This window comes from Dasypus novemcinctus, chromosome 6 (genome assembly GCF_030445035.2).
Source record: "Dasypus novemcinctus isolate mDasNov1 chromosome 6, mDasNov1.1.hap2, whole genome shotgun sequence".
Lineage (NCBI taxonomy): Eukaryota > Metazoa > Chordata > Mammalia > Cingulata > Dasypodidae > Dasypus > Dasypus novemcinctus.
Window position 1 is genome coordinate 14,963,221 of NC_080678.1, and position 13,633 is coordinate 14,976,853.

At 43.1% G+C, this 13,633-nt stretch overlaps 1 protein-coding gene across 1 annotated transcript in view; it reads right to left on the minus strand.

The window, feature by feature from the left end:
• Positions 1 to 13,633, minus strand: part of LOC139439079 (soluble scavenger receptor cysteine-rich domain-containing protein SSC5D-like) — a 127,321-nt gene that overhangs the window by 49,106 nt on the left and 64,582 nt on the right. The window contains exons 19-22 of the mRNA XM_071215543.1: positions 12,817 to 12,870; positions 11,237 to 11,308; positions 6,180 to 6,233; positions 4,622 to 4,693 (exon numbers count right to left, since the gene is read on the minus strand). Of these exons, the coding sequence (XP_071071644.1) occupies positions 4,622 to 4,693; positions 6,180 to 6,233; positions 11,237 to 11,308; positions 12,817 to 12,870 (252 nt within the window). The remainder of the gene's footprint in view (positions 1 to 4,621; positions 4,694 to 6,179; positions 6,234 to 11,236; positions 11,309 to 12,816; positions 12,871 to 13,633) is intronic.

The following is a 13,633-nucleotide window of genomic DNA, read 5'->3' on the forward strand; positions in this document are numbered from 1 at the left end:
ATTAATCCCCCAATATGAGCCTATAATAGTCAGATGAAGAATTTAAGCAATAAAAAACAATGGTCACACGGAAAAAAGATATCTATAAAATCGACACTAAATCCACCAGGTCTTCTATGAACTTGCTGACCCCATGTCAGAAGGTGGAGTCCCTGCCCCTCTCTCTGAACACAGGAAGGCCTTTGTGACGAGCAGGAGAAATGGAGTGTGGTCCACAAGACACTAAAGACTTCAGAGCCTAGGCCAGGAAATTGCCAGGCTGTTGTCTCTGTTCCCTGGGAAGCTCATGCTCAGAAGCCCCCTCCATGCAGGTAAGAAGTCCAAATCCAGCAGAAGTCAAAGATAGAGAACCTCTAACTGGTCTTCAAGTCATGCTTTTTATTTCTGGAGCCAAAACAATATTTGATTATGAGGATGATGATGATGATGATTATAAAGCTATCTGTTATGGTACTCTAATATGTGCCTAGTACTAAGTAGTAGACATAATTTAACTCACTTACTCTTTAAAAGTCCTAGAGTATATTCTGTATATAATAGCATATATCTATTAGAGGATATGTATAAATAATATTATATATATTCATAACAGCAAAGCATTATTATTACTAATATCCCCAGTTTAAAGGTGAGAAAACTAAGGCATAAAGTAGTTGAGTAACATGTCCAAGAGTACAGAGCCCTGATATTTGACCTTTAAGAATCATTTAGTTGAAACCACAAAAACCTGGAGGTGGCTCTGAGACGGAGCATTTCAACCTTCTGACGGTATAGATGATGCAGTGAATAGAGCTCGAGGCAAAAAGAGCTATGTTACAATAGAGGCTTTTGTGTATGACATAAGTTTTAAAATCTCTTTTGTAACATTTTGATGAAAGAAAGGAAGGAGAAGAGATGGAGTGCAGAAAGAAGGATGGAAGGAGGCAGGGAAGAAAGTGGGAAGGCGGGAAGGTAGGAACAAAAGAGGAAGGAAAGAGCGTTTTTTCACTAGGCTCTCTTGGGACGATGGCTGCAGATAATCCATCACCTGTTGGCAGAGACAAACAGGCTTTCCTAGTAATTAGGACACCCCTAAACCCAGTGTCAGAGGGACAAACATTTGAAAACAGTCACGGCATAGTGGTCACAGTCAAATGTTCAGTATCAATTCCTGCATCTGCTCTCTGTAGGCAAGAACTTATCCCAGGGATCTCTAGGTCTGGGAAGACACCAGCCCAGGCCTGGCACACGGCTCCTGTTCCCCATTTGCCCAGGAAGAGGCACCAACTGACCAGCTGCTGTGGGTGCTGAGGGAAGCAGAGCCAACTCCGTGATAGGCACGGCTGCTGACGGAGCTTGGCCTGTGAGTGTGTCACTGCTGGTACTCCTCCCCACACTCAGGACAGGGACACCTCTGACAATAAGCACAAGGAGAAGGGCTGGGCTGACCTGCCTGTCAGGGTCTTGTTCGGCTCCTCCCATCCCCTTCCCTGCCCTCCACCATCACTGTGGGAGGAAGTGCTAGTACCTGAGGGCCTCCCTAGGTTCGTACACTTTAGCTCTTTGGGTGCTCACACTACCAATTATGCATTTTTTCTTACTAAAAATTCAGGTGTGGTTGACCCTACTGATGGGTTGGTCAATTTGAAGGCAGAACTTCTAGTTTGCAACTAAATATTTGACAGAATTATCTGGGCTCTCTGTATTCCTAAGTTATGAGAAGTTTCAATAGAGCATTATGGCATATTATTTGCTCCTAAATTAACAATCAGGTATTGTATTGCTTCCTTTTAAAATGGTCTCAAAATATTTGGATTTGATAAGCCAGTAGTCAGTATCCATGGGTTCATTATACTGTTCTTGCCATTGTGTTTGATATAGACAAAATAAAGTATATTTTACTGTTCTGTATGTGTCTAACTGAAAAATATTGAATAGCTACTTATTATCGTGATCAGTTTAAAACTCAAAAAAGCCTGGATTTGAAAGAAGTTTTGTAAGTCTGGCCATGAGGGTAGGCAGAGGCAAGGGAAGGGCAAGTTCACAGAAGAGGTAAACAGTTAAGACTTCAACTGACAGGTGAGTTGGTTACACACATGGATGTGCTCTCCTTCCCAAAATGACCTTAAAGGAATTGAGATGTGTTAATCCACAAGAACAAAGAGAATGGAGAGAAAACAAGAGCAGATGGAGAACTTCATCACATTATTTTAAGAAGTGCAAGGGCAGACAGAGGTAAGGTAATGATGCTAGTGGAACACAAATCCTAGCCTGAAGGCTGAGGCAGGTGGGGATGGATCCTGACAAGAGGTGAGCAATGACTCCAGAGAGTCCTACTGAGCTGAATGTTTGGAGGAACAGGACACTAAGATTATGGGTGTGAGGTGCTGAGCAAAAGGGGAATAGGGCAGATCGTAGTTTCTAAAGATATCTACAAAATCAACACAAAATCCACAAGCTATTCTAGAATCTGAACCGAAAGAATTCTGAACCTAGACCAAGAATGTGCCACACTTTCGGCTTTGTTCCATGGGATGCTCCTGTTTGGAAGGTATCCGTCTTGCCTTTAAGAAATCCAAGTCATGAGCAGAAGTCAAAGGTAGAGAACTACTAACTGGTCTTCAAGGTAGGCTTTTTTTTTCTGGAGCCAAAAACAATATTTGATTATGAGAAGGATGAGAATTATGATTATAAAGCTAGCATTTACAGTACTTTCTTTGGGTCGAGGACTAATAGTAGACATATTTTAACCCATTTAATATTCACGAAGGCTGAGATTATATACTGTGTATAGTAGCATATATCTATTAGAGCATACATATGAGCATACATATGAATAATGCATATATCTAACTGCAAAATGGTATTATTATTATTATCCCCATATGAAGGTAAGGCATTTAAGCATCAAAGCAGGGAAGTAATTTGCCCAAGAGTACAGAGTGCTGAGAATCTGATATTTGAACATGAAAATTCATTTAGGAGAAAACACAAAAACCAGAGGTAGCTCTGAAAAGGAGCAGTTCAACCTTGGCAGACCTAGAACGATGCAGTGAGTTAAGCTTGGGACAAAAAATTCTGTTCCAATGTAAGCCTTTGTGCACGACCTAATTTATAAAGTCTTTGTGTGTAACGTTTTGATGAATGGAAGCAAGGAGAAAGAGACAGGGGTAGAAACAAGGATGGAAGGAAGCAGGGAAGTAAGTGGGAAGGAGGGAAGATAGGAAAAGAAGAGGAAGGAAACAGCGTTTTGACATGAGAGTAGCATCCCATGAAAACTTAGGGCTATTTTGATAAAGAAGCCTCCCCTTTATGTCAGGAAGATAAAAATTTCACTTAAATTTATTTTGCATTATTCTTATTTGCACATGTAGAATCTAGTAACAGAGAACTCATCCTTCCCACATGTGTATGGGGCTAAATACCAGTCTGAAGAGATGCTTCATGAAAACTGTATTGTTCTGAAAAACAGGGTGACTGCTGGGCATCACTGCTGATGACAGGGTAGGACTGGTCTATGAGGCAGTGCAAAGGAGCAGCTTGACTTGGGGTGTTTGTATTTGGCACAACACAGATGAGCAGGACCAACACAGCCATCAGGCTCAGCAGTCACGGAGCGTGGCACCAGGTGGCTTTTAGGAGCCCAGAAAATGCTTTACTTTCCCTTACACTCAGAAGAAAAGAAACAGGCATCCAACCTGAATTACACTCATTTTTACATCAGTGCAGCCATAAAATATAAGTTTCAATATTTTTCATAGTAGAAAGGACCCCTGAAAGCTCAAGTGCTTAGAGGCCCACAGAGTCAACAAGTGGCTCAAACCAAGAATGGAAAGAGATGAGGTGAAATCAGACTGATATGTAGGGTTCTTTAGTAGGTACCAGCGTGGCTAAAGGCCAGTGCCGAGAAATGGCCACAATCATATTTATTTTAGAAGCAAGCACTTGTATACACACATGCACACACAAATAGGCCTGGCTAGGTAGATTAAGTAACTACAGTGGAATCAGCCATAATGTAGCCAATATCGACGAGTTTTTTCTCTTGGTAGAGCACACGTTCAGTCAGCTTCACCCAAGTGAAGAAAGAGGGAACTATGCTCTGGGATTGCAGCTGATTCTGTGCCTTAGGCAATGGAAAGGATAGGTTTGACCTAAACCTTGGAAAAACATAAATATAGAAATTTTGCTCTTAGGAATTTTATATTGAAAACCGTGAAGGAGGCCACAATGCCCCAGATGAGTCCATCATTCCTGGTTGTGATTTTGATATTTATCAACCATAATATAAATAGGCTTACCAGAATGCTCTCTCAATTTCAAAGGTGGGTTTGTCAGTGCTATCTGCCCACTAGTAAGGGAGTCAAGTAGGAAGAGCCACACAGGGTTGTGGTCAGACCTACGTGTGCCCTAATCTTTGATTCACCATTTTCTAGGTGGTGCTAGAAAAGAAAGAACCTTTCCCTGTCTCATTTTATAAAACAAATGGGTGCATGCGTGTGAGGGAGAAGAGGGGAATATTTTCCTTTTAGGTTTCCTTAGGGCACCAAATAAAGTTTCAGTTACTGAAAGCCTGTGATCTCTGCTTCTCATATTTGGTATTTGAAGAAATGTTATTCCTTCCCTATTTACCAAGACTTACCAGTGGAGGGTGCAGGTGTGGATGGCTGGGACATAGGCTCTGTTGAATCTAGGGCTACAGATAATCCACCACCTGTCCAGAGAGACAAACAGGATTCTTAGTAATTAGGTCACCACAAAACCCAGTGTCAGAGGGGTAAATGTTGAAAACAGTCACAGCATGGAGTTCACAGGTACATCTGCAGTGTCAAGTTCTGCCTCTGCCCTCTGGAGGCAAGGATTTATCCCAAGAGGAACATCAGCACTTAATGAGTGTCCAGGTCTGGGAAGACGCCGGCCTGTAGCCTGGCACTCGGCTCCCTCTCCCCACTTGACCAGGAAGAGGCACCCACTGAAGTGCTGGTGTGGGTGCTGGGGGACGCACAGCCAACTCCCTGGTGGGCACGGCTGCTGACAGTGCTTGGCCTGTGAGTGTGTCACTGCTGGGTGCTCCTCCCCACACTCAGGACAGGGACACCTCTGACAATAAGCCCAAGGAGAAGGGCTGGGCTGACCTGCCTGTCAGGGTCTTGGTCGGCTCCTCCCACCTCCTCCCTGCCCTCCACCATCACTGTGGGAGGAAGTGCCAGTACCTGAGGGCCCCCCCTAGGTTAGTACACTTTAGTTCTTTGGGTGCTCATACTACCAATTACACTTTTTTTCTTTGTAAAAATTCAGGTGTGGTTGACCCTGGTGATGTGGTGGTCACTTGGAAGGTAGAACTTTTGGTTTCCAACTAGATATTTGACACAATTATTTGTGCTCTCTGTATCCTTAAGTCATTGATGTTTCAATAGGGCATTAAGGAATATTATTTACTCATAAATTAACAATCAGGCATTGTATTGCTTCCTTTGAAAACATATCTCAAAACATGTGGATTTGATAAGTCAGCAGTGGGTACCCATGAGTTCATTGTGGTGTTCTTGACATTGTGTTTGCTATCGACAAAATTAAGTATATTTCACCTTTTTATATGTGTCTAATTCAAAAAATTGAATAGCTACTTGTTATTGTGATCTGTTTAAAACTTTGTTATTAAAAGGAATAAAAAGAGAACAATATTGTGATTAGAGAGTCCAGCAGTGATTACCCATCAAACATGTTCATAAAGTGCAGAAACAACCCCCTAACTTTTTTTCGGTTGCTAACAAAATAGTATATTAACATATCTAAAATATAACAAAATCTTTTTCTGAAAGTGAAGCCACTGGGCAGTCATATCCAATCAGGTCGAATAAGGGAGACAACTCTCATTAGACACAGCTAAGCATTCCTCATTTTCTGACTTAAAGAATTGTTTAAGTCTAGGGGATGGAATGAGAAATGGGATCCCCTCTGTTCCAGGCCCCTGTGTGCTCATGATGGGGTGACTATTCTATTCAGGACCAATGAGCTGTACAAATGCAGGGGCAAGCATGCAAATATCACAGGGTGCTCCAGGCTATGAAGATGCCAGTTACAACTGAGAATGGTTTGCCTAACTTGTACAACACAGGGGCTCTGCTACTTGTCTTAGAAGGGGATTTTCAAGACAAGAACAACTACAGAGCAAATGAACCAGGCATAGATTTGCTCACCTGACAGTATGTGTGATGGTGTGGTTGTTCCAGGTTCTGAGGTTGGAGAAGGGCCTAATGGTCAAAAGAAATCAACCTGTTATGCTCTAATATTTCGAAAGTAATACTCAGTGACTCAGAAGGTGAGTTTAAAGTTTCTGAAAGACTCAAAGGCAAGGACATCCAGCAGAAGTGACAGCCTCACACTAGTGCAGACGATACATACTAAATCTTGTGAATTATTCAGAGCTCATTAAGTATTTGGTATTGGTATCTTCTAGCAACAACGTTTGGACAAAAAAAAAAAAGGATTGAAAATTTTTAAAGGAATTAATTGGCTGCAAGAAATATTCATTTCTGAATCCTCTCCATCTGTCTCCAGATGGGTCATTAACCTGCCATTTTGACTGTGATGTTGAATAGTCGTTTTAGCCCTGGAGGATCCTGTGCTACCATTTTGTGAGTGATGATTACTCCAGGAGCCATTTTAAGTCCTTTGCAAGCTGGATCTCATTTGCTCCTCACAACACCTCTCTGAGATTGCTTCTATTATGGTGTCTAGTTTTCAGATGAGGAGACCCAGAGAGAACAAGGTGACTTTTTCAGGCTCAGGTAGCCATCTGACATTTGGAGCCAGGTCAGCTGGCTTGCTTTTTAAAAGTACCTTCTAAGGTAATGAACTTGGTCACTCTTTTCCCTTGAAGTCATGCCTCATTCCTCACTGTCTCCAGTTGACCCTCTGCCTTTGTCTTAGAGAAGTGAGAAGCAAAATAGAAAGCTGCTGTTGCCTGGAGGAAAAAAAGACTGAGACTAATGAAGAGATTAGGGCTGGAGGAGAGGACTCTCTAACATCACATTAGAAAAAGGACACTTCCTCTTATTTGGTAAGATGGAAAGAGCCGTGTCTCTTGGAATTACGGGGCTAGCACTCCACTCGATTGAAATGCTGGAATCAAAGGTTGGACAGTCTTAGCAAGGGACTGCCTTGGCTCCTGGAGGCCCAGGGTCCTCACATTTCCATGTCACTTCATGCCAGCAGAGGCACTTGGTGTGACAGCCACATGGACAGGACTGTGACCCTCTCAGCTGTGCCCCAGTGGACTGTTGACTAAAGCCTCCTCTGAAACCCTGAGACCCTGAAGTCATCTGGGTGTGGAGGAAGCTTGCAAAGTGCCCTTTCTGCCACTGATGGGCTTTCTGTTCTTTGCTGCCAGCACTGGGATCCTTTAACCCAGGAGTATTCACTCAATGCTCCTTGTGTGCAAGGCTCTCTAAGGCAGAGTTGAGGCCTCAGGGACCATGAGCAGTGAGAGGATGGGAACATCATACACACTTATGCCATCGGAGGAACCCACGAGGAATGCCTTCATCGGGACCCAACTAGTGTCCCAGAGGTAATAGAGACTTCTTCTTGGGAGACGAGCTGACAAAAAGCTTGATTTTAAAGAAGTTTTCTAAGGCTGGCCATGGGGTTAGGCAGAGGGAAGGGGAAAGCAATTCCCAGAAGAGTTAGGACTTCAACTGGAATGCGAGTTAGGTACATGCACGTATGTCCTCTCCTTCCCAAAATGACCCTAATGGAATTGAAATGCTTTAATCCAGAAGAACAAAGAGAATGGGAGCAGATAAAGAGCAGATGAAGGGAAGCGGATTTGGCCCAGTGGTTAAGGCGTCCCTCTACCACATGGGAGGTCCGCGGTTCAAACCCTGGGCCTCCTTGACCCGTGTGGAACTGGCTCACACACAGTGCTGATCCGTGCAAGGAGTTTCCTGCCACGCAAGGGTGCCCCCCATGTAGGGGAGACCCACCCGCAAGGAGTGCGCCCCGTAAGGGGAGCCGCCCAGGGCGAAACAAATTTCAGCCTGTCCAAGAATGGCGCCACACACACGAAGATGAGGCTACAAAAAAGAAACACAGATTCCCGTGCCACTAACAACACAAGAAGCGGACAAAGAAGAACACACAGCAAATAGACACAGAGAATAGACAACTGGGGTGGGGGGAAGGGGAGAAAAACAAAATAAATAAATAAATTTTTAAAAAAAGAAAGGAGCAGATGGAACTTCATCACACTTTTTTAAAGAAGTTCGAGGGCAGACAAGGTGAGGTAATGGCGCTAATGGAGCACTAATAGTAGCCTGATGGCGGAGGCAGATGGGGATGGATCCTGACAAGAGGTGAGCAACGACCCCAGGGAATCCTCCTGAGTCAAATGTTGGCAGGAACAGGACACTGAGAGTATGGGTGTGAGGTAGTGAGAAAAAAGGGAATAGGGAACATGGTATTTTCTAACTACAGCTACAAAATCAACACAAAATCCAGAAGCTCTTCTAGAATCTGCTGGAACCGTGTCGGAAGGTGGAAGCCCTGTGTCACCTTTTTAAACACAGGAAGACCCACGTGATTATCTCACAATATGGACTGTGGCCCAAGTGACCCGATGGAATTCTGAGCCTAAGCCAGGAAAGTGCCAGACTTTTGGCTCTGTTTCGTGGGGCTCTTTTGTGTAAGGTGCCCTTCATGCCATTAGGAAGTCTAAGTCACAAGCAGAAGTCAAAGATAGAGAACCACTAACTGGTCTTCAAGCCAGGCTTTTTCTTTCTGGAGGCAAAAACAGTATATTAGTATGAGCATGATGAGGACCATGATGATTAAAAAGCTAGCATTTATATAGTACTTTCTTTGGGTCGAGCACTAATAGTAGATGTATTTTAACGCATTTAATATTCACAGAGCCTGAGATTATATGCTGAATATAGTAGCATATATCTATTAGAGCATATATATATATAATAGCATGCATATATGTAACTGCAAAACATTATTATTATTACTACTACCCCCATATTATGGGAGAGGCATTTAAGCCCCAAAGCAGTTGAGTAACATGCCCAAGAGTACAGACTGCTGAGAAACTGATTATTTGAACATTAAAATGCATTTGGGAGAAAACACAAAAACCTGGCAGTGGCTCTGAGAAGGAGCAGTTCAACCTTCTGCAGATCTGGAACGACCCAGTGAGTATAGCTTGGGATAAAAAAATACTGTGTTTCAATGTAAGCCTTTGTGGGGAAACCGACTTGGCCCAGTGGTTAGGGCGTCCATCTACTACATGGGAGGTCCGCGGTTCAAACACCGGGCCTCCTTTACCTGTGTGCAGCTGGCTCATGCACAGAGCTGATGCATGCAAGGAGTGGCATGCCACGCAGGGGTGACCCCCACGTAGGGGAGCCCCACGTGGAAGGAGTGCACCCCGTAATGAGAGCCACCCAGCGCGAAAGAAAGTGCAGCCTGCCTAAGAATGGCGCTACCCACATGGAGAGCTGACACAACAAGATGATACAACAAAAAGAGACACAGATTCCCGTGCCGCTGACAACAACAGAAGCGGACAAAGAAACAAGATGCAGCAAATAGACACAGAGAACAGACAACCTGGGTGAAAGAGGGAAAGGGGAAAATTAAATAAATAAATAAATCTTTAAAAAAAAAAAAAAGAGTTGGTTTAAAAAAAATTTAAGTCTTTGTGCACAACCTAATTTTTAAAGTCTTTGTTTTTAACATTTTGATGAATGGAAGGAAGGAAAAAGAGACAGAGGAGAGAAACAAGGATGGAAGTAAGGAGGGAAGTAAGTGGAAAGGAGAGAAGATAGGGAAAAAAGAGGAAGGAAAGAGAGTTTTGACACTAGAGCAGCATCACATAAAAACCTAGGGCTATTTTTAAAATAAGCCAACCTTTAAAAGTCAGGGAGATAAAAAATTTCACCTAAATTTATTTAGAATTCTTCTTATTTCAACATGTACGAATCTAGTAACATAGAATTCATCCTTCCCAAAAGTGTATGTGGCTAAATACCAGTCTGAAGAGATGCTTCATGAAAATTGTATTGTTCTAAAAAATGGGATGACTGCTGGGCATCACTGCTGATGACAGGGTAGGACTGGTCTATGAGGCAGTACAAAGGAGCAGATTGAGTTGGGGTGTTTGTATTTGGCAAAACACAGATGAGCAGGACGAACACAGCCATCAGGCTCAGCAGTCACGGAGCGTGGCACCAGGTGACTTGTAGGGGCCCAGAAAATGCTTTAATTTCCCTTACACTCAGAAGAAAAGACACAGCCATCCAACCTGGATTACACTCATCTTTACATCAATGCAGCCATAAAATATAAGTTTTAATACTTTCATAGTAGAAAGGACCCCTGAAGGCTCAGGTGCTTAGGGTCCCACAGAGTCAAAAAGAGGCTCAAACCAAGAATGGAAAGAGATGAGGTGACATCAGACTGATACGTAGTGATCTTTAGGAGGTAGCAGAGTGGCAAAAGACCAGTGTAGAGAAATGGCCACAATAGTATTTATTTTAGAAGCAGGCACTTGTATACACACATGCACACACAAATAGGCCTGGCTAGGAAGATTAAGTAAGTATAGTGGAATCAGCCTTAATGTAGCCAATATGGATGAATTTTTTCTCTTGGTAGATCAGACTTTCAGTCAGCTTTACCCAGGTGAAGAAAGAGGAAACTATGATCTGGGATTGTAGCTGATACAGTGCCTTCGGCAATGGAAAGGACAGGTTTTGCGTAACTGTTGTGAAAAATATAAATAGAGAATTTTTGCTATTAGGGATTTTACATTGAAAACTGTGAAGGAGGCCACAACCCACCAGCTGACTGCACCATTCCTGGTGAGGATTTTGGTATTTTTAACCTGAATATAATTAGGCTTTCTAGAATGTTCTCCCAATTTTGTACGGTAGCTTTGATTGTACTGTCTGCCCACCCGTAAGGGAGCCAGGTAGCAAGAGCCACACACGGTTGGGGTCAGACCTACATGTGCCCTAATCTCTGGTTCAACATTTTCTAGGTGGTCCTAGAAAAGAAAGAACCTTTCCCACATCTTACTTTATAAAACAAATGTCTGCATGCCTGTGAAGGGAGAAGAGGGGAAACACTGAACTTTTAGGCTTTCCGTGGGCACCAAATGAAGTTTCAGTCACCGAAAGCCTTTGATCTCTGCTTCTCATATTTGGTATGTGAAGAAATGTTATTCCTTCCCTAATTACCAAAGACTTACCTGTGGAGGGTGCAGGTGTGGATGGCTGGGCCTCAGGCTCTGTTGCCTCTAACACTAAAGACAATCCATAACCTGTTGGCAGAGACAAACAGGGTTCCTTAGTAGTTAGGACACCACAAAATCCAGTGTCAGAGGAGCAAAGGTTTGAAAACTGTTACAGCCTAGAGGTCACAGGAACATCTGCAGTCTCCAGTCCTGCCTCTGCCCTCTGGAGGCAAGTTTTTATTCCAGGAGTAACACCAGCACTTAATGACTGTCCAGGTCTGGGAAGACGCCGGCCTGTACCTGGCACTCAGCTCCTGCTTCCCACTTGACCAGGAAGAGGCACCCACTGACGTGCTGGTTGGGTACTGGGGAAGGTACAGCCAACTCCCTGGTGGGCACGGCTGCTGACAGTGCTTGGCCTGTGAGTGTGTCCCTCAGGACAGGGCACCTCTGACAATAAGCCCGAGGAGAAGGGCTGGGCTGACCTGCCTGTCAGGGTCTTGGTTGGCTCCTCCCACCTCCTCCCTGCCCTCCACCATCACTGTGGGAGGAAGTGCTAGTACCTGAGGGCCTCCCCTAGGTTAGTACACTTTAGCTCTTTGGGTGCTCATGCTACCAATTATGCATTTTTTCTTAGTAATAATTCAGGGGTGGTTGACCCTGGTGATGTGGTGGTCACTTGAAAAGTAGAACCTTTGGTTTCCAACTAGATATTTGACAGAATTTTCTGTGCTCTCTGTATCCTTAAGTCATTGATGTTTCATTAGGGCATCAAGGCACATTATTAACTCAAATTAACAATTAGGTATTGTATACCTTCCATTGAAAATGTATCTGAAAATATGTGGATTTGATAAGACAGCAGTGGGTATCCATGAGTTAGTTCATTATACTGTTCTTGACATTGTGTTTGATATAGACAAAATAAAGTAGTTTACTTTTTTATATGTGTCTAATTCAAAAAATTGAATATCTACTTCTTATTGTGATTGGTTTGAAACTTTAGGATTAAAAAAATAGATAGAGAAAACAATGTGATTCAACTGTCCAGCAGTGAATAAGCCATCAAATTTGTTCGTAAGATGTACTGAAGAAGAAAAGAAAAAAAACCCATAACTTTTTTTTCAGTTGGCTAACAAATACTATATTAACATGTCTAAAATGTAACAAAATGTTTTTCTCAAAGTGAAGCCACTGGGCAGTCAGTTTCATTCAGGGTGAAGAAGGGAGACAACTCTCAATAGACACAGCTAAGCATTCTTCCTTTTCTGACTTAAAGAATTGTTTAAGTCTAGGGGATGGGATGAGAAATGGTGGTCCCTATGCTCCACGCCCCTCTGTGCACTCATGATGGGAATGGCTGTGAACTCTTCTGTCCCTGGAGTGACTCTGCTATGCAGGGCCAATGAGCTGCACAACTGCAGGGGCAAACATGCACATATTCCCGGATGCTCCAGGCTGATGAAGATGCCAGTTACAACTGAGAATGGTGCCCCTCACTTGTGCAACACAGAGGCTCTGCTACTTGGCTTGGAAGGGAATTTTCTAGACAAGAACTACTACAAAGCAAATGAACCAGGCATAGATTTGCTCACCTGGTAGTATGTGTGGTGGCGTGGTGATTCCAGGTTCTGAGGTTGGAGAAGGCCCTAAGGGTCAAAGAAATAAACCTGTTATGCTCTAATAGTTCAAATATAGAACTCAGTGACTTAGAATGTGAGTTTAAAGTCTCTGAAAAGACACGAAGGCAATGACATCCAGCAGAAGTGACAGCCTCACCCTATTGTAGACAATGCCTACAAAATCTCCTGAATTAGTTGGTTCTCATGAAGTATTTGGCATTGGTATCTTCTGGCAACAGTTCTGGACAACAACAGTAACAACAACAAAATAAAGCATTGAGAATTTTTAATGGTATCCATTTGCCACAAGAAATGTTCATTTCCGAATCCTCTCCTTTGGTCTCCAGATCACTCATGAACATGCCATTTGGACTGTGATGTGTAAAAGTTCTTTTAGCTTTGGAGGAGCCAGTACTAACATTTTGTGAGATACGACTACTCCCAAGAGCCATTCTAAGTCCTTATCAATGTGGATTTTATTTGATCCTCACAGCAGCTCTCTGAGATTGCTTCTAGTATTGCCTCTATTTTGCAGATGACGTGACTCAGAAAAGCCAAGTTGACTTGCTCGGGATCAGGTAGTCATCTGAGGTTTGAACCCTCATAGTCTATTTAGATAATAAAATAATTCTTCCTAAGGCCAATGAACTTGATCACTCTTTTCCCCTTGAGGTCATGCCTCATCCCTCATGATCTCCAGTTGTCCCTGTGCCTTGTCTTAGAGAAGTGAGAAGCTAAATAGAAAGCTGCTATAGCTTGGAGGAAAAAAGACTGAGACTAATGAAGAGAT